Genomic DNA, 20,854 nt, shown 5'->3' on the forward strand with positions numbered 1-20,854 from the left:
TTTTAATATTATTAACTTGTTATACTAATTTTATTAGAATTTGCATGAATTTAACTGTGTAATCTATTTATAAGACATAACTGGTGATAAATTAGTAGAAGTGAATTTTCTTAAATTATTTTTAGGCGTAATTCTTGATAAACTTAATATTTAAAATAATTGAGAGTATTTTAATAAATTTATCAGTTACAGTATAATACGATACAATCAAACCAAACAACAAAATATTATTTAACAACGGCAAATCATACAATCTATCCAAACGCCGTATTCATAAAACGATACGATACAATACAGTACAATACATTATAAAGCGATGGGTAACAATGATCCAAATAAATGAGCAGAACCCATTAGTAAAAGAAATTTTTTTAAAAAACTTGTGGCTCATATGTAAGGGAATAGTAACTTCTGGCAAATAGAAAGGAAAGATACTGGCAATAAAAATGCAAGTCAGATTAGTGCTATTTGTTGAGTTAAATTAATGTATCAAGAAACATCCCTCTCAAGAAAAGGTGAAGGCAAAGGGGGTATCCTATCCCTTACAGAAATTTGAGAGACGATGAAAAGAATTCTCATTTCACAATTGCAACATCCCGTATGTTTAATCCTGTCTAAGAAATATCTTGTAACAAGGCAAATATTTGCAAAAGTTTTGTAGCCCGGGGTCTGATCAAAGAAATTCTACAAAGCAACCTCCTATCTGATTCAATCCATATTGATATAAAATGAAGCTTTTGGTTGCTTCATTGGGCCTTTCAAGATCAGCAATTCACAGATACCAACAAGAAATTACAAGGATCTCGATTTCTGATCATCTTTTTTGGAAGTTGAGAACTTTGACTGATATTGCAAAGACAGAGAAGAAGAGCAAGCTAAATGCAACAAGTATGACAGCTGACCACGCAATCCACCCAGGTTCAAAACCTAGACTGACCTCCAGATACTCTTTGACAGTGCCTTCAAACCCAGGTCCTGTTATTCGTTCTTCTACATCTCCAAGTTGAGAGCTAATGATGCCTCGTAACGTCCATGCCACTGGGCTGATGTAGTAGAACCATATCCACCATCCAGGGATACTCTGCATGCATAAGATAGAGAAACAACAAAATTCAAAAGGACTAATTGTCATAAAAAGATCCAAACACTTGTAGCGCCGGAGGAAACCATGAGTTTGGCTTTAACAAAGGTTGCAATTTACACTCCATAAAGACTTGCATAATTTGACAAACATGCAGAAATTCTTAAGCAATAAGCCAGAGACAGATTTAGGATTTAAACTTAATCAGTTCAACTATTAAGATTTTAGCATTGATTTATTGTACTTTAATTATTATGGTCTCATTTGTTGAAATTTTAGTGGTTACTATGTTTAGTTGAACCCGTAGAACAAAATGTTGCATCCGCCTCTGCAATAAGCCACGGTACAATTGACAACACTGCAATGCTAAATAAAAAACATAGGCTTTTTAGCAAAAGTATGCAACGCATGCTGCAGAGAACAGTAGTCAAAGCATCAGCAAACACGTTGATGACTCCTTCCAAATTCAATTAAAGCTTAACTTTCTCACTTCCATATTGCACTAGATTTCCAATAGAAAGGTCACTTGATGCCACATTAAGATACAATCTCTTCCTCCCAATTAACTCCTCACAGGAAAAAAAAGAAAAAGAAAGAAAAGAGTGGAAAAAATCTCTAGTACAAACTACACAGTTGCAGAGTTACTGTATTCAGTAAGCAAAGGAACCACAGTGGACAAACAAACTATGGTTCCAAATTCTTCCTCCTTTGATAATTGTTAGTATAATTTTTACAGCTCCGCTGAATTTTTCTATTTCCCTTCTTTTACAACAATTCTAAAAAGAAATTGTTGCTTATATTTTACAATCAAAATCACCTGCACTTTAACATAATTGATGATTTTAGGACAGGAATTGTAAAATACGAGTTAACTAACCATATAAACAAGTTTGATTAAAATAGACTGTTTAGAATGAATTGCCTATACAGAACCATTTGAAATCTAATGTGGTGCTTCATCATCCCAAAACATTGTCTTTTCTAAGTGTACTCATGATACTCTTTTTCCTGCATGTGTGTATATGTATATATCCAAACACACACTTTTGGCTCTCGAATTAAATGCTATAAGCAGACAAAAGAAGTAGGAAGGGTAATTTTCTTAAGCACACAACTGCTGTAATTTCTGATGAGTGTGTGTTGAGGAAAAGAGTACTCACGGGTGCTGGAACAAGAAAGCCAGACATGAGGTTCCACAGCGAATAGAATGCAGATGAAATGACAGCAGCCAAATGTTGAGTTGGCGTAAGACCAACAGCCATCATGCCGTAAAAGGTGAAATAGCTGAATGTCAGAAACATGAACAGTAGATATAGGAAAAATTTGGCTGCAACATACCAACAAAAACACGAGTTAGATTATCTGACCACCAAGTACAAACAGCAAGGAATTTAACTTAAATTGCTATTAGTGCAGTTCCCATGAAGGCCATGGATTAATGAAATTAACATATCGAAATTCAAAATGAGTAACATCAGAGAAATATATATTAACTACATGAATTGAAGTTAATGGTCGAAATGTCAGAGGAAAGACGTACATCTCATTATATTTTTCATTGATCACCATAAAAAGGGTTGATACTTCAATGGCTATTTTGTTGCATATGCATCTTTATTTCTTGGTTAACAAGTCAAATTTTGTTCCCTAGATTTCTAAAGAAGAGAGAGAAAAGAGACAAGCAGAATGTCTGTTCACTGAGTAAAATCCAAACCTAAATTGCTTACCTCAATGCAAAAAGAACTAATGCATGTTCATGGATTTATTTTAATAAATTTCCAACATAAATTGCAGTAACTACTGAAGAAAAAAATCCAGGAATCAAAATAAACAAACATAATAAGCTGCAGACTGCAAAACAAACAGATGATGTCTGACACAAGGCAAGCTAACAGGCACTAGTTAGCTGACTAGGACATGGTCCTAGACAGGAGGGTGTGGAGGTAAAAGATTAGGGTGGAAGGTTCGTAGATAGTCGAGCGGTTCGCTTTGTCTTACTCAGTTCGCTAGCATTAGTGTTAGTATGATATCTTTTATTCATAGATGACTATTACTACCTAGAGTTTGATTGCATTCTTGGATTCGATTTTATTTCATCTTGCTGTTATTCCTACTTGTTGCAATTACCTTTTCTTTTCCAATCGTTCTCTAGCCGAGAGTTTATCGGAAACGGTTTCTCTTCCCTTCTAGGGGTAGGGGTAAGGTTGCGTACATCTTACCCTCCTCAGACCCCACTTGTGGGAAGCTACTGGGTTTGTTGTTGTTGTTGTTGCATTTCTTTGAAAAGTGGAAAGCAACATTGTGATCCAACTACTGCTTTACATAAAGAAGAATATGAATGTATGGTAAGCATTCCCATTCCTTGGATCTGGGAGATCACACTTTTTCATACTACTTTGGAAACTCCAAATATTTAGGCATGATTTTTCAAGAATCACATTTCTTTGAATAACGCAAAGCAACATTGAGATCCAACGACTGCTTTACATAAAGAAGAATATCAATGTATGGTAAGAATTCCTGTAAAACATCAGAAAATGATATATGCAACAATGGTCTTTGATATTCATGTTACACAGATACACTTTCATAGAAAAGCAGATGAAATCCTTGGGGTTTGTTATTCAGCAGAATGGTTTACAGATAAACCAACCAAAACGGCCGCTCAGCCCATTCCTAGAAGAACTAGGTATAGGTAAGAGCAAAGACAAAATGGAGTTGATCATGAAAAATAACAATTCTTAGTTCATACCAGGTGTCCTTTCAAAGTTGATCATGAAATATGTAATGACTCCATATAGTAATGTCTGGATGAGGATGTATGGAATCTCGACTAACCCCTGTTTTCCAAAAGAGAAGAAGTTTATTGATATTAGTAATCAATCACACCATCTTTTTCTAAAAACAATTCAATGTGGTGTCTTATTGAGTAGTCCAGAAAATACTAACATACTATATTTGTTGCAACTCGAAGCAATTAAGATGCACTTGATGTGAATTGTGTGCTAACCTGAGCTACTGCATATGGTAGGGGAGAGTACATTCCAGCAGCTTTCTCCCTGTAGAAAACTGTTCTCTCAATAGCAACTACCGGCTGTACAGAAGAAGCATTATTGACTCCCAGGAACAAGCATGAAGAATAAAGTGCGCCCATAACAACGAACAAATTTTGAGTTGAGTCCCTGTGGAATCGTTTTTCATGGGTACCACCAGTTAATGGTTTAAGAAGTTGTCCAGTAAATTGATACCAATAAAGGATCAAATATTACTGAGATCAATTGCCATTATTCCAAATCTGGAAACTGAAAAACCTATTGGCTAAAACGGCATTTCCAACTTACACATAGTATTCAGAAGAGCAATCCATAACAAAGCAATATAGGGAAGAAACATATAAAGATGACAAGTGAAACTAATATAGCTTATTCATTCAGATTCACCTACTCAAAATGTAAGTTTTTATCACCTCAGTTCCACAACCCACCTTAACTGAATGATGCATCTAGTACAAAATAATTTAAACCATCATGCCTTGATCGCACCACTTAAACATTTTTTTAGGAGCGCATTTGTGTATGTATTTGGTTATAGCTAACTTGTGTTTTCGAAAGAGGGAGGAGCATTGGATCACCTTCCAAAGTACGTGGCCAAGACCCAGATTAGAAGGGGTGATAGAGTTCTGCTCGGAATGCAAGGTTATTCCGAGCGAGAACATTGTGACCCATCATAGACTCTTGGTTATGGACTTACATATTAAGAGGAGGAGGAATAAGAGGGCGGCGTATGGCCAACCAAAAATCAAGTGGGGAGCCTTGACTAAGGATATATCCCTACAGTTGGGGGAGAAGTTGCAGGCAATGAGGGCCTGGAGGAGCAGTGGCGATGCGAGTAATATGTGGATCTCGATAGCGAATTGCATTCGGAAAGCCGCTAGAGAGGTCTTAGAGGTCTTCAAGGGTTACCGTAATGAATACAAAGGAGGCTGGTGGTGGAATGGACAAGTCCAAGGAAAAGCGGAAGCCAAGAAGGCGGCGTATTTGAAGCTAGTGGAGAGAAAAGACAAGGAGGAGAGGAGTACAAACAAGGAAGAGTATAAGAAGACTAAGAAGGAGGCGAAGTTAGCCGTTACGGAGGCTAAGAGTGCATCGTTTGGACGTTTGTATGAAGAACTTGGGGCCAAAGGCGGGGACAAGAAATTGTACAGGCTAGCCAAGGTGAGGGAGAGTAAGGCCCGTGACCTAGACCAATTGAAGTGCATCAAAGCCGAGGATGGCAATGCATTTGGTGAATGATGCACTTATTAGACGAAGATGGCAGTTGTACTTTCATGGACTCTTGAACGAAGAGGGGATAGGTACATTGTGCTGGGACTTGGAGCACTCCGAGAGTCGCCGAGATTTTGAGTTTGCAGGCGTATTAAGGATGAAGAGGTTGTGAGGGCTATGCACAAGATGAGCAGGGGTAGAGAAATCGGGCCAGACGAGATCCCTATGGAATTTTGGAAGAACGCGGACATAGCAGGTTTGGAATGGCTTACTAAGTTGTTTAATGTTATTTTAAGACGAAGAAGATACCCGAAGGATGGAGGTGGAGTACGATAGTTTCGATGTAAAAGAATAATGGGAATATCTAAAATTGCAACAACTATAAGGGCATCTAGTTGCTAAGTCACAACATGAAAGTTTGGGAGATGATGGTGGAAGTTAGGGTAAGGAGAAGTGTGTCTATTTTCGAGAATCAGTTCGGATTCATGCCGGGGCGATCGACTACTGAAGCCATTCACCTTATTAGGAGAATGATGGAGCAATATAGAGAAAGGGAAAAGGGACTTGCACATAATGTTCATTGACCTAGAGAAAGCTTATGACAAAGTCCCTGACAAAGTCCCGAGGGAGATTCTTTGGAGATGTTTGGAGGTTAGAGGTGTGCCTTTAACTTATATTAAGGTGATCTAGGATGTGTATGATGGCGTTAAGACCCGGGTTAGAACGGTGGGAGGAGACTCAAAACACTTCCCAGTCGTGATGGGATTGCATTAGGGATTCGCGCTTAACCCATTTTTATTTGCTCTAGCGATGGATGTTCTGATGCGGCACATCCAAGGGAGGTGCCATAATGCATGTTATTTGAGGAAGACATAGTACTAATTGATGAGACGCGAGGCGGTGTTAATGCGAGGCTGGAGATTTGGAGACAGACCTTGGAATCAAAAAGTTTTAAGTTGAGTAGGACTAAAACAGAGTACTTGGAATGCAAGTTCAATGACGTGACTCATGATGCGGGCGTGGAAGTGAAGATGGATTCGCAAGTCATCCCCAAGGGAGTTTCATGTACCTCAGATCTATAATCCAAGGTAATGGAGAAATTGATGAGAATGTCACACATCGAATTGGAGCGGGTGGATGAAATGGAGGGTTTTATGTGATAAGAAAGCGCCACATAGACTTAAAGGTAAAGTTTTATAAAGTGGTGGTTAGACCGACTATGTTGTATGGGGTGGGGTGTTGGCTTGTCAAAAACACTCATGTTCAGAAGATGAAAGTAGCAGAAATGAGGATGCTGAGATGGATGTGTGCGCATACCAGAAGTGATAAGATTAGGAATGAAGATATTCGAGACAAGCTGGGAGTGACCCCCGTGGAGGACAAGATGCGGGAAGCAAGACTGAGGTGGTATGGGTATGTAAAGAGGAGGTGCAGAGATGCCCCAATGAGAAGGTGTGAGAGGTAGGGGTAGGCTCAAGAAGTATTGACGAGAGTTAATTAGGCACGACATGGGGGAACTTTAGCTTATTGAGAACATGACTCTTAATAGGAGGGTGTGGAGATTTGGAATTAGGGTAGAAGGTTAGTAGATAGGCATGCATGTCTCCTTTCATGCCGGTAGCACTAGTAATAGCCTCGTATTTTCGTATTTTCGTATCTTCTTATCCGCAAATTTCTTTTACTATACGTTGTTTCCTTCACTTCGATTATTCTATCACCTTATCACACTTCCTTGCTATTGTTACTGCTGATTGTTTCTACTCTTTTTCATTTTTCCTTGAGTCCGGATCTATCAGAAATATCCTCTCTACCTTCGCAAAGTAGGGGTAAGGTTTGCGTACACTCTACCCTCCCGGACCCACTTTGTGGAATTACTTTGGGTTTGTTATTGTTATTGTTGTTGTTGCATTGTGTAGGTATTTCTTCGAAGAACCGATTAGGGCTTAAATTATAGTTACCCTTTTCACCGTAAAGAAAAGAGCGAATGAAAAGGAAAACTTCAAAAGTGATAGAGCGACAACTGCATTATTTCGTCCTTAGGATTGGCAGAAACTTGTGCAGTTTGTGTAGGTAATTAATCTTATACACTCAATAGGGCTAAACTGTACTAGAGAAACATAAAAAGTTTATTATGCTACCACTTGGACAGGGACGGTCTAGAGATATGCCTATAATTGTAGGGTGAATTTTCACCTCGGGTTCTATAATTGTAGGGTGAAATGGTAGAAAAGGTTCCAACCTCCTTCAAACTTAATTCTAATCTTCTCAACAAAGTGGAGCAAAGATGCATATTAAATTTGAGCAGCCATTTTAAGTTGACTTTCTGTTTAACCATTACTACTATTTCTCAACTATAACTATGGACCACAAAGTTTTGCAGTCAAGTAGGCTTACTTGGAAGGTTAACAGCTACCACTACTTCTCAACTATAACTATAAAGACTACAAAAGTTTTGCAGTCAAGTAGTTTCACTTGAAGGCTGGATGTTTTATGTGACTGGCTGGCTATTGAAGCCCTTTCAGGTGCACTATTCCTGGTCCAATCACTTTCTGAAATCCAGCTATGGAGAAAATATGATGGATCGGACAACTAAGAGCAGTTTCTAGTCACCACTTACATGTCAGCATCGAATGTTCTATTTTTCATCCACTACAACAACGTGGCCCTCGCAATTCATCAATGTTTCTCAAATTTCAAATTCAAGAACTTCTTGCATTTTTACGGTTGTCAAGGTGATTGAAACATCGAATTAAAATTATAAAACACTTCAAGAGGATGATTCCAAGAGAACAAGTAGATAAGGAGGATCCAGTTATTCTTATGCCACATGAATATGTAACTGAAATTAGACATTATGGGATGATAATACTTAATTGTGCCTACGTGAATTCATCGTATAAAAAGGCAATGCACACTATATAATATTAGATTGACACATAAAATACATTTCCTTAAAGTACAAGTATATGTGAATTTGTTTTTCCATGTCCTCATAATTTGTTTAGCATTTTCTTGTAGTGACATATCCAAATTCAATCCTTGTATTCAATCTTTGCTAAATGGACTGAGTCCTATGGTTTAACGGTTGGAATGCTAAGATCTGTCCTAACTTCTAGTTTACTTGCTTGTTTTCTCTCATTATGTTAATTTGCATAGTTCTGCTCCTTTCAATCTGGCACTCCAACTATTTTGTCCATAAAAGTTCTATATTTATATCCTTAATAAAAAGAAAAAGAATAGCAACCCTCTTGTTCTCACTTATCCTTCTTCAAGAATCCCCCCGGAAAATAGTATGTAGCGAAAGTTGTTCCACAAATACATCAGAATGAAAAGCGCCCACCCCGTGTCTGCTTTATATAGACTGAAAGAATTATCCAATAGTTTGCTCAAGATATTTCATAAAAGAAAAGTTACCTTCTCGAACCGACATCCCAAAATATAGAACCGAGAATAAGAGCACTCAATGTTGTGAAGAACAACCTAACAGCATTGTAAGACGGACTTCTCCAGTACACAAGATTTTGCTTCCACAGACAGATCCTAAACTGAGAAAGTGCACCTTGACTGTACGTGGTGGTGAACTTTAGAGGTTGTGAATTCTCAGGTGGGACGCTCAGATGCTTAATTGAGGCTTCCACCCCCCTATTTTTAGAGAAAGATATAAGTCCTACAAAATTGTAAATAATGGAAAAAGGAAGAGAGCAATAAATAGTACACTTCAGGTGAAGAAGACATTTATTAAGATCACCTGAACTGCTCAGAATTTCTGTATATTACTGCAAAATCTTCTCCTATTCTCTCTTCAGCAGCTGGCGTACTTATCTCAAGCATCCAGGTTGCAGGATTATAACCACTAGGAATTGGTGGTATCCCAGGAATACTCTACAAAATATTATCACAAACACGTGCAGCATGAATAATAATAGATTTAGAGAAGTTATTAACCAAAATAAAGGAACTGCGTCGTATAATTGAATTCTAAATTTCTAATTGTTTCTTTTATAAGTACAATCAGATTTTAACTGTATCAACATATGAACTATCAATATACAGAGACCACAATGAATTTTTTTTATGTAATTAAATCAGTAGTAACTAATCAAGATTAAAAACGAGGGTAACACCAAGAAAAGGTTAGAAGAATCTTTCTCTCAATTTTAAAGTTGTACAGGAAACTTTATATCTCTTGAAAGTCGTTTTCCTAGCACAGTTGAATAACTGTACTAAATGAATGATGGAGGCATAGGCACGTACCTGAAAGTAGTCAATCATAGTTTGCGACTTCTCCCCAAGCTTTCCCCCGTATATCACTTGTCCTCCGCGTTTCATAAGAAGAAGCTACATGATTTAACATCACATGAGCAGATGCCTGGCGCACCTCATGTAACTTATCTATTTCAGAAATGCCTTGGTAACATACCTCGTCAAATGCTTCAAAAATGTCAATACTTGGCTGATGGATCGTGCAAACAACGGTTCTGCCAGTGTCTACAGTATTACGAACAGTTCGCATTACAATGGCTGCTGCTCGTGCATCAAGCCCAGATGTAGGTTCATCCATGAAAATTATGGAAGGATTTGCCACAAGTTCTACTGCAATTGTCAAGCGCTTTCTTTGTTCTGTTGATAATCCAGAACTGCCAGGCAAGCCTACCAAAGCATTCTTTAGAGAGTCAAGTTCCACCAAGTCCATTATCTCTTTGACAAACTCCTGCAGAATAAGATAGTCAAATGGGTTTTAGCATTTTAACCAAATAGATCAATCAGAATATATTGAAATTCAGAAGATAAAAATGAAAACTGAACGGTGGTTGCAACTACCTCTCTTTGTTCCTTATTCACTTCTTTGGGAAGACGCAGATAAGAAGAAAACAATAGGGATTCATAAACTGTCACTTGAGGAGAATGTATATCATTTTGTTCAACATATCCTGAAATTCTAGCAAAAGTCTGTTGTTGTTTCGGGTATCCTGATATCCTAATATCACCCTCTATATATCCAGCAGTCTTTCTTCCAGCTAGGCAATCCATCAATGTGGTTTTTCCTGCTCCGCTCGAACCAACCAATGCAGTAAGAACACCGGGAGAGAATACTCCGCTAACATTTGACAGTAGTTGCAGCTTCCTTTCAGGTATTCCTTCTGAACTCATTTCCTGAAAAAAGTGTACATAACTTCTGCTAGATATGATGTGATTCAACATGTACAAGTAAACAAATTCTTCCGTACGAATACCTTTGGCATGTCAACAAAGTATTTGACATTATGGAAAGTCATTGTCAGTGGTTGGAATGGGAGTATCATCCCCTTTTTTTTAGTCATCTCCTGTCCAGGGTCTCCATTTGACTCAGAAATCTTACTCTTTCCTGCCAAACATATTATCATAAATGGTTAAGAAATACACATCCAGTCAGCCATGAGAGAGAGGAATACTTTACCATCTATAGCTGATTTTAGACCAACGGCTTCTGATGGGACAATTGCCTGAGATTTTCTTATTGCTGAAAGAATAAAGAGAGAAAAAAGAAAGTCTAGTAAACACTGCAATAATATGCTGGCAATTCAAAATATATAATACACGTGTTCAGTATCACTTACGGTTGAGAAAAGTCAAGGCTAGAGTCAGAACAATGTTGAAAAACAAAATGTAGAGCAATAAAGCACCTACTCCCAGCCAATACCAGTTATTGGATGTTGGTAAGCTATGCGATTGCAGAACAGCATTCCCAAGAGTAATGTTTCCGGTGGTTGTCTTCTACAAAATTTCAATTTAAATGGTCCAACTGGTTAAGCTTCTAGAATATATAATAGTTCATTCCTCCTTTTTTTTTTTTTTTTGTGTCTATGAATAACAAATCCAGTTTTCCCCAGGTATAGAGAGCACACCTCCATCCATCGTGCGGCAGTAAATTCATTAACTGAAATCGCTCGTTGTCCGTAGGACAATGGTGAAACCCAAAATGCCCACACCCACCATGGCTTGATCATTCCTGCAAGGATAGACCCCCTTTCAATAAAAATTACTTCCTGTTATAAATATTTAGAGAAAAGTACAAACTTACCTTTTGGCAGGATAAAACCGCCCAATAAAAATGTGACTAGCAGTGCAGCTGACGCAATTGTATTTGAGATAACTAAATCTCGTGCAATAGAAGCTACTGATCGGAAGAGACCCATTCCCATCTGGTGTACTGCAAATAGTGCAAACAAGTAGCAGAAAAACCTGGAACATAAAGGGGATATGAGTAGGATAAACAATGAAATGTAGCTTTGTCTATATGTGTGATGACAAAAAATAATGAACATGCCAAAAGAAAAAGAAAGAAACCAAACATACCTCCCAGCACCAGGTGCGAAACCAACAGCCCAGTATACCACACAAGACCATACAACAGCTTCAATTACAGAGTAAGGTAAACGCAGAATCCAACTACAGAAGGACCACGCCCATGCAGGATAGAACAAATTATCTCTTTGCTTGTAGAATACTGGGAGGCGGAATATTAAGAGAGGCAGTTCTGAAAATCCATTGAACATCATATGAATCAAGGCGAAAAACAAGCAAGAAAGATACAAGTTGCCATTCACCAAATCTGTGGGGTGTATCCGCGTTTTTAGAAACATTGTGCATGTTACAAATCCAACAAAAGCAACCTGCAAAATATGTAAGAAAAGCCTGTGATACATCAAAATTACGAGACTAACAACTCTATAGAGACGTTGAATGACAAGCTATTGATGCAGGGTCTGATATGAAGTTTAAGAAACAACTTGATGCGCTAATCCAAATCATTAGAAGAATTAGATCCCAAATGACATCTCCTTAGAAGCTTTGATTTATACCCAACTCTTCTATACTGAATATAAAATTGTGCATCATTGCTTAGAAGTCATACTGGCCTGAAGGACCATGCATACTTGAATACAAGGTATAATGGAGACTCAAACTCTCAACCAGCTCAAGTACTCTGATATTTTCTTATCGCGTTTTCAATCTCAGAACTTCACGATGAGCATGCATCATGAAGTTTCTTGAGAAATCCCTCGGTCATATTTGGATGCTCTTGTTTGGCCAGCTTGGAGAGCAGAAAACTTAAGTAAGAGTCTTGAAAATTGTAGTTAAGATGTGTAAATGATGAGTAGTTTATGGAAGGATTAAAGTTAAGTATCATCTTACATTAGTTTGATAATTTGAAATTGGAGGCAGGAAATGAAAGTAGGTGACGCAGATTTGTGTAAAGAATGTAAGCTTACAAGCATACCTGACATGTTCTGAAGATATAAAGAAAACTATGCCTAGTCATTAGAAGCCACTCTCTCGAGAAACAAGCTTTAAACAGCTCCCATCTGGGAACAGCAAACTTTGTTGTAGATAGAGCTGAAGGATGGCCTTTGGATCTATCATATGGAATAGAAAGGGAGGATTTTAAACCCTGCCCATATCTGGAATTTCTAAACGCTTCAGCTATTGCAGGAACAGGAATGAATTCATATGGTCTGGAATTATCAGCCCAGTATTGTGCCTGATCCTTTCTTGAGGTAACCTGCGAACAAACTAATTTTAAGTACCAAATGCACTCCGGGGCTATAGAGAGCCAAATGAAAAGTACCTCTTGAAGAAAATCTGCGACACCCTTACGAGGTGGCAGTCGAAATCCTAATGACTCAAAGAATTCAATAACATCCGCTCGAGGACCATGGTACACGACATATCCTTCAGAGAGTAATACCAGATCATCAAACAATTCAAAAGTCTCAGGTGCAGGTTGAAGAAGCGCCATTAACACTGTTCCTTCCATTAAATGAACAAAATTTCTTATGCACTTGACGATTTGGTACGTTGTAGAGCTATCAAGTCCAGTAGATATTTCATCCATGAAAAGTGTTTTCCTGGGCCCGACAATCATTTCGCCTGTGTATGGAAAACCATTAATAGCAACTGTTCTGTCATCTGGACTGAAATTCCATATAGCCACATTACTTTCCTTCCATACGTCCAGAAAATAGAAAGTCTGAAACTATTTACTGAACTCAAGCTATCTCACTTAGTTCAAGCACCCAACTATTATAAGGAGACATGCCACCTCATAGACAAACAAAATTTATGCATAGGTAATCTTTGTACTGCTCAATTAACACTACTATAAAGAGTCTATGGATGTCAATATTTGCTCTATTACAACCAGAATTTTCATTTTTTTTTTGTGTGTGTGTGTGTTGGGGGGGGGGGGGGAAGAGACGTGTCGTAACTCTCTTCCTTTGTCCACCTGAAACTCCTCTCATCATGTCATTGCCAACTATTGTATCTGAACATATATCAAGACCAAGAACTTTCAAGACGTAGTCTGTAGACACGCTGTGCTTCTTACCACCAACAGAAGATGCCTGAACAGTTATTGATTGCAACAAATATGAACATGAAAATGACATAAAAGTCCATGAGAAACCATATCGTATACATGAATTAGCCTGGAATATAGAGAAGCTCAAATCAAACCTTCATATACGCGTCTATTTCAGAGTTTGGACGTATATTCCTTTCCTTCTCTAGACGATCAATGTCTTTCATATAGTCTGCAAGGAAAATAACAGGGCAGGTTTGGGAAGGAAACATGCTATGTCATATTAGAAACACCTTAATTGGCTCTGATAAGCAGGCAAATTTGGAGATTTATCAATCACTAATTACATGACAAGAAACAGAATTTACCTTTGCTCTAAATATTCTTGCAATTTCAGGAAACAATCATCATAGATATCTTTGTAATCAAGTGAAGAAGTTTTGTGATGGGATTAGATTAGATTAGGAAAGATATTATCTGGAAATTTAATGCTCTTAAATCTAAGTACACTACTTCTTTTTGTCAATAGAATAAACCGAGTGTGGCAGGGGATTTAGTTACTACTCGTAGCTGTATTTCACCACTAGGCTAAATTATGGAACTAGATAAAAGGCATTGTTCATAACACGCCAAAAAAGAGAAAGAAAAAGAGAAGTTCCAAAAGTACCTATATGTTCAATTCCATTCTCCTTCGATCTAGCTTGTTGCTGTAAAACCATCACAAACATTGTGTTGCAATAATCTTGTTATCCTTTTATTTTATCTCATGGGTCAAATGACAATAAAGAAGTAACATTTTGACTTCTAGAATTAGCACATTCGGCTATTTCAGATCTACATATTTCCTGAACTTCTGTTTAGGAATTAATTTTCTGGGATCTTTTTCCTTTAAGTTATTTCTATTCAAGCTCTAGGGTAGTCAAATACATATTTAATGTCTTTTTTTTGGTGGGGGGGAGGGGGAGGGGGGTAAGTGGCTTTGATCTTTTTCTTATGCGAATGGATTCTGTTTAGTTCGCTTATATTCTTCAAAGCAAGCTGAAGTACATGAAAATGCAGAGAGCACAAAACCAGATAATTTAAAGAAATATATAGAGCACAAGGATATAACATGGTTCAGCAAGCTTAATTGTGCAACAAATTTGTTTACTAAGTGATACTCTTAACAAAGATAATATGAGAGATTTCAGGAAAGCTGTGACACACATCTGCATGAGCAACCAAAATAGAATTGTCAAGTACATGAAGTAGAAATGTTTAGACAAACCTGCAAAACCTTGACTTGCACCTTGGAATCTCGCCGCATAATCTAAGGTTTCTCTTACAGTTAACTCGGCAATATGATTATCTGTCTGGCTTATGTAAGCTGAAGTTCTTTGCACGCAAAATTCATCCAGCTTATGTCCATTATACGTAATAATCCCTCTTTTCTGAAACAAAGAGTTACGTAATTATATATGGTATTCTTTTTTTAATTCAATAGAACACAACGTCTGCACGAGCTCTTTAAAGAAGTAAAGCGAAGTGAAGTTATCTTAATTAAATCGTGCAAGTTAGAAAGGTAGTCTAGGAAGCAGATTATCTCAAAGAAGACATGCTCATCAAATTAAGCTAACAAAAAACTTAAATCTATGATCAGGATTTATTTGCGCCCCCCCCCCCCCTCCCCCCAACACACACACACAAAGCCCCCAGCAAAATTAAGGGAGGGTAAAACATTGCCATGGTAAAATCCCTTGTAATCTTTTGCAAGAAAAAATGTATCTGCACCCAAGGTTTGATCTAAACAGCCAAGAACAATAAGCATTAAAGAGTTGAGAGTCTACATGAAGAGGACCATGCTTCAGCTTTAACTTACATCATAACTTCAAGCTGATTATCATAATGTAAAATTTTCATTCCAATAAGTGATAGTTCATATATACTATAAGTTTTCAACAAAGCATGGAAAAATAAGGACCTCATGTTCTTATTTGTTCTTTTTGCCAAATCTCTAAAACTCCTACCTTTTAGCCCCAAGTTACAAAGTATTTTAGTGATGTATGTTATTAAGTCAATTAAAAATTATACTACAGTTTTGGAGCCACTAATGTTCAAAAGATGATAATCTGAGATGAATATGATTTATACATCTCATTGAGAGTAACTATCTCGAATGTAAGATGTATAAACGAGTAAAAGAGCTTATAACATCAAGGAATCTTTTCAACAGAACTCAACTTCCATTAAGGAATACACTGATTATGAAATCTGAAAGTCATAACAAGAGATAGGCTAGTACCGACCTTTAAGCCATTATCAAGCTTCCCTGAAAGCGCTAAAAGCAACGTAGTTTTACCAGAACCAGGAGGTCCCAGGAGCAATGTCATCCTAGCCAGAGCAATACAAACAGATTCATAAGATGCAATTTCTCTTATAGTCAAATTACTAACTTAAATTGCTATATTTAAATATGTTTAGTACTAAGCTGTTTTCACTTTCAGTTGATCAAGTATAAAGTAATACATGGTAAAGTGTAACTATAGGGATTGGTGAGAAGAAACAACCATGGGGATGATTGATGCTCATAGTTATTTGTGGTACTCTATTGATCCTATGTTGATGGACATGTTTCGGCCATTCCAAACTTGTTATTTGGTTTGGAAAAAGCCCGTATGTTATACACTAATGTTATTTTCTTAGCTTTTGTGATGTGGTTTCTCGAAAGACTATTAAAAAAGCAGGAAATGGACATGTCTACTTACTTGGGACAAGTTTAAGAAGTTATAGAGGAGCTCAATATGCTGATATCAATCACTGTTAATAATGAGAAACAGTTGGAACAACAACAAAAGATGTTCATAGTTCCAAAACTTGTTGGGCTTCCCAGTGAACTTGACGAAGTGCGAGACCAGATTTTAGTTAGTTCAAGTATTCCCATATTAGATGAATTGTTCTCCCGCTTACTACACCTTACTGCCTAGTCAAACAGTAATCCTCTCACCAACGGTGGGTTCTGCTGTCCCAACATCTCAAACTATCGATTCATCAACCAGACACATAGGGGTGGAGCCAAGGGAGGGCAGAAGGGGGTAGCCAAACCCCTTTCGCCGGAAATTAAATTGTGTATATAAGGTCATTTTTTTTGTATATATATTAGATGTTAAATCCCGTTGGCTTCTTCGCATGTTTACCTTTTTTTATTTTTTGAATTTCTTTGGTGAAAATCCTACCTCCACCACTACAGCCACATCATATCCAGGCTGAACAACCTTCCAGATTTCCAGTGCATGTGTTGGTTATAACGAATTTGAAGAATGTTGCTAATAGTAATTAAAAGCTACCAACATAACAACAGTGCTTCTTTCAACACAAGGCAGTTATCAGCAGTAAAAAACCCAATAAAGAAAAAGAAGAAGAAGAAGAAGTCAAAGCTTACCTTCCAGGTTTTACAACACCATTGATGTTATTCAAAATGGTTAGAGAGTGTTTCTTAGGGCGGAATATCTTCAGTCGAGTGAATATATTCTGAAATTTACAAAATACACATAGAGAAACTATCATATGCTTTATTAGTCTAAGGTAGAAGACTAACAGAGAGAATTAGTAGCAGGATTAAATGTTTTACCTCAAAGACATCGCGGACAGAATTCATTAAAGTAGGCAAAGCTCTGGAGCCAACATTCACATTTGCTGTGATTGTTATGTCCTCGTATCGAACTTCAACTTTAGGAACCTCCAATCCCACACTTTTTCCAGAATGAAAATTTAAAGCCGTTATTAATAAGCTATAAATATTAATATTGCAAGTTATGAAAGTTAGCAAAAAGAATAATAGCCTATCATTACCGTTTCGTTAACTAATTTCTCAAGATTATGCCATCTACGAGTTGATAATAGTATCTAAAAACTCAATATAATGGCTTTCCTTTCGCCTATTTTGGGGACATTATCCTAAATATTTTCCACAGTTCTCATCAGATATATTGGCACTAGGCGGACAAAGAACCAGCCACTTAACGATTTCAAATTTTATTGTTTATCAATTTTATTTTATTTTTTCTCAATTTATTGGCTCTACAAGTTCAATTTATTGTTCTGTATTTAATTCAAGTGCATTCTAATTTAAGTTTTAATTTAAAGTAGCATGTGCTTAAAATCAAATTTGTCTTCAGTTCTTAATATGAATATTGATTGTTATATAGTGTGCGCATTTTTTGATAGTTGATTAGATGCTGAAATAATAGATTAAAATTTGAAATTCGACATATATTTTATTTCGAGTGATGATGAATCTTCCTCTAGTTAGATGCACATAGTATAAAATTGTAGAAATCTTTATGCTTCTTTTTTAATTTATGTGATCTAATAATATTATAAAAGCATTGTAACTTAACAATACTTTACATTCAACTTTAATTTCTAAAGTAAATTGTAGTAAAGCTCGATTGAGGTATATGATAAAAAATGCAGTTAACGGATGTATCAGATTCATGCAGAAATAACTTATATACGCATTAAGAGATTGTACGTTGTCGTATAGTAATCAGTCGCTAGAAAGGAAAGAGAGAAATGGATGTATCAGTTGAAAATACCTATCGAGGCGCTCTTTAACGCCGGAAAGCAACTTGTAGTTATCCTGTTCGGAAGTGGCCATTGCTCTATCGACGACAAGCTGGCGAGTATTCCGATCAAGTTTTCTCACATCGACAGTGTCAGTCCTCTCTCCCACGCTGTCGTCAGATTCCTCCGCTGTCCGCTTCACCAAAGCGAGATTCGTTCGCTTCCGCGTCGGCAATTTCTCTAACGCCGCCCACATCAGCTCCTGTTCGTCTTCCGCCACCGACTCCGCATTCGACCGCCGGCCGAAACTCTCCTGTGCCTCCACATCTAACTCAAAGTACTCACTCCCATTCGACGCCGCCATTACAAAACAAATCCAATAATGATCAAGTTACAAACAGAAGTAGTTTTATGCAGAATTCGAGTGATCTCCCCTGTTTCTATTACGATTATCTAGACGTAACGCTTTTGTTCTTACACAGCTATGCATGTTCAATAGCAGCAATGTGTGTGTGTGTGAAGCAGGAAAAGTTTTACACGATTTTGTAGCCCTATTCGCCAGCTTTTATTTCTCTCTATGCACGGGTGATTACGAGCCTTTCTGTTAAAGCGGGACGTTGTCACTCTTTAAGCTACATTTATGGGATTTCGAAGGATATCAAAATTACAGAGATGTCCTCGCGCGGCGAACGAAGCGTGACGTCTGTTCGGGTAGTTACCCATTGCCCTCTTCTTGCGATCACCATTATTAAAACACGTCACGTTTCTCAGTTTCTTTTTGACAATTTTCTACAAAGTTGGGAGGCCTGATAACAGATTACTCGAATTCGATACCTACATATTACTACCTAGTAAATATATTTTTGGAATGTAAAGGGGTTTTAGTCAGAATTCACACGTGCAAGTTTTCCTGATACGTACTTTTTAATTATTATTTATTATTGATGAATCAATATAAAAAAAAGAAGAAGAATGTTGAAACAGACTTTTAATATAAGTTAGTAACTCTCTAGTCTCCACTAGTGAATTTCATTCTTCTTCACTAGTTTGTGCATGTTAATTCTCCTTTCTTGGATTTGGAAAATTTTGTGGTTATAAATAAATTACCGAAACTGAGGATTTAAGCAATCTCATCAAATTGCTTAAAGGCTGATAAAAAAAAAATGGCAAGGAATAAAAGGATATTCAGGTTAATTTCACATATTATTATTGAACTTAATTCGCTCATATTAATATATAGTATAGTGACAAAAAATACTTATAAACTACACGCAAGTTATTCAAAATATACAATGACTGGAAAGTCAAATTTCTACACATCCAAAAAATAGACTAGTCAGTCATAACCGTTATATTTTAATTTCTTGAAATTACTCCAGATCTTCTAACTAAAGAAATAAACTAGTCTTACCTTATATTTTCTTTTAATCTATCTTTACTAAACTAAACAAAGAATTAAACTTATTATTATTATTATTATTATTATTATTATTATTATTATTATTATTATTATTAATGACAACTCATATTGTGATGACCCAAAATGTTATTTTTAAATTTAATAATTAATTTTGTATTCTAAGACCTCAAAAAGCACTATTTATCATTCCTCGACTTGCGTCGTTTTGAACTCTAGCGCGTCGTTCGGCGGTTTGAGGTCTTGAATAGCTTTACTTCAGGTATTATGACTTGCACGTAAAGTTTTGCGTCATTCCGGGATGTTTTGATATGGTTCGGACGCGTTCGTCGAAGTTTAAAGGTTTGAAAGCTTAAAGAAGGGTTTTGATCGTCGATAGTAGTTTTGATGTTGTTTGGTGTGATTTAAAGGCTCGACTAAGTTCGTTTGATATTTTAGGATTGGTTGGTATATTTGGTCGAGGTCCCGAGGGCCTCGGGTGGTTTCCGGATGGTTAACGGATTGAATTTGGCCTTATAAAAATGCTGGTGGCAGCATATCTGGTGTAACCGCACCTGCGAGGTTTTGGTCGCAGGTGCGGAGCCGCAGAAGCGGCCAAGAGGGTCGCAGAAGCGGCCAGGCATGATTGGGGTTGGGGTCGCAGAAGCGAGCAGGTGGACCGCAGAAGCGAAGTCGCACCTGCGGCGGATCAACCGTAGAAGCGGAGTCGCTTCTGCGGAGGAAGGAGCACAGAAGTGGAAAGTCCTGAGAGGGTTGTTGATCGCAGAAGCAGACATGGTTCGCAGTAGCGTGTGCGCAGAAGCGCACATTGGCCGCAGAAGCGGAAGCGCAAATACGCCTTTTGGGTCCGCAGATGCGGACGTGCCTCGACTAAGTTAGAACCGCACCTGTGATGGAAATTCCGCAAGTGCGGAGCCGCAGGTGCAGCTGGTGTTCCGCAGGTGCGGCTGGTGTTCCGCACATGCGGAAAGTCGGTGGGCAAATTGTTTTAAAATCAGGGTTTTGCTCATTTTCCTCATTTTCTCACTTGGTTGGGGCGATTTTGGAGAGCTTGAAGGGGAGATTTTCATCAAGCAACATAAGGTAAGTGATTCCCATCTATTACAAGTTAAATACATGGTTTGTATAAGGATTTAAACATGAAAATTAGTAGAAATTGTGGAGGGTTTTTGGTAGAAAATCTAGAATTTGGTATTTTTGAAATTTGA

At 37.4% G+C, this 20,854-nt stretch overlaps 1 protein-coding gene across 2 annotated transcripts; it reads right to left on the reverse strand.

Moving 5' to 3' along the window:
• Positions 1 to 449: 449 nt before the first annotated feature.
• Positions 450 to 18,831, reverse strand: LOC107779298 (ABC transporter G family member 31-like). Of its 2 annotated transcripts, XM_075244725.1 has the most exons (24): positions 18,262 to 18,830; positions 17,295 to 17,415; positions 17,106 to 17,194; positions 15,973 to 16,057; positions 14,955 to 15,117; positions 13,843 to 13,919; positions 13,586 to 13,730; positions 12,956 to 13,257; positions 12,608 to 12,889; positions 11,683 to 11,999; positions 11,408 to 11,568; positions 11,232 to 11,335; positions 10,944 to 11,100; positions 10,784 to 10,846; positions 10,581 to 10,711; positions 10,168 to 10,500; positions 9,767 to 10,057; positions 9,601 to 9,684; positions 9,095 to 9,228; positions 8,761 to 8,988; positions 4,092 to 4,263; positions 3,834 to 3,921; positions 2,242 to 2,408; positions 450 to 1,081 (listed from the first exon to the last, which is right to left on the reverse strand). In XM_075244725.1, the coding sequence occupies exons 1-24, from the start codon at positions 18,591 to 18,593 to the stop codon at positions 815 to 817; spliced, it is 4,293 nt and encodes a 1,430-aa protein (XP_075100826.1). In that variant the 5' UTR covers positions 18,594 to 18,830; the 3' UTR covers positions 450 to 814. The 2 variants fall into 2 exon arrangements, with proteins under 2 accessions (XP_075100826.1, XP_075100825.1); XM_075244724.1 differs by having other exon boundaries at positions 11,408 to 11,999; positions 18,262 to 18,831.
• Positions 18,832 to 20,854: the final 2,023 nt, after the last annotated feature.

Source organism: Nicotiana tabacum, chromosome 22 (genome assembly GCF_000715075.1).
Source record: "Nicotiana tabacum cultivar K326 chromosome 22, ASM71507v2, whole genome shotgun sequence".
Lineage (NCBI taxonomy): Eukaryota > Viridiplantae > Streptophyta > Magnoliopsida > Solanales > Solanaceae > Nicotiana > Nicotiana tabacum.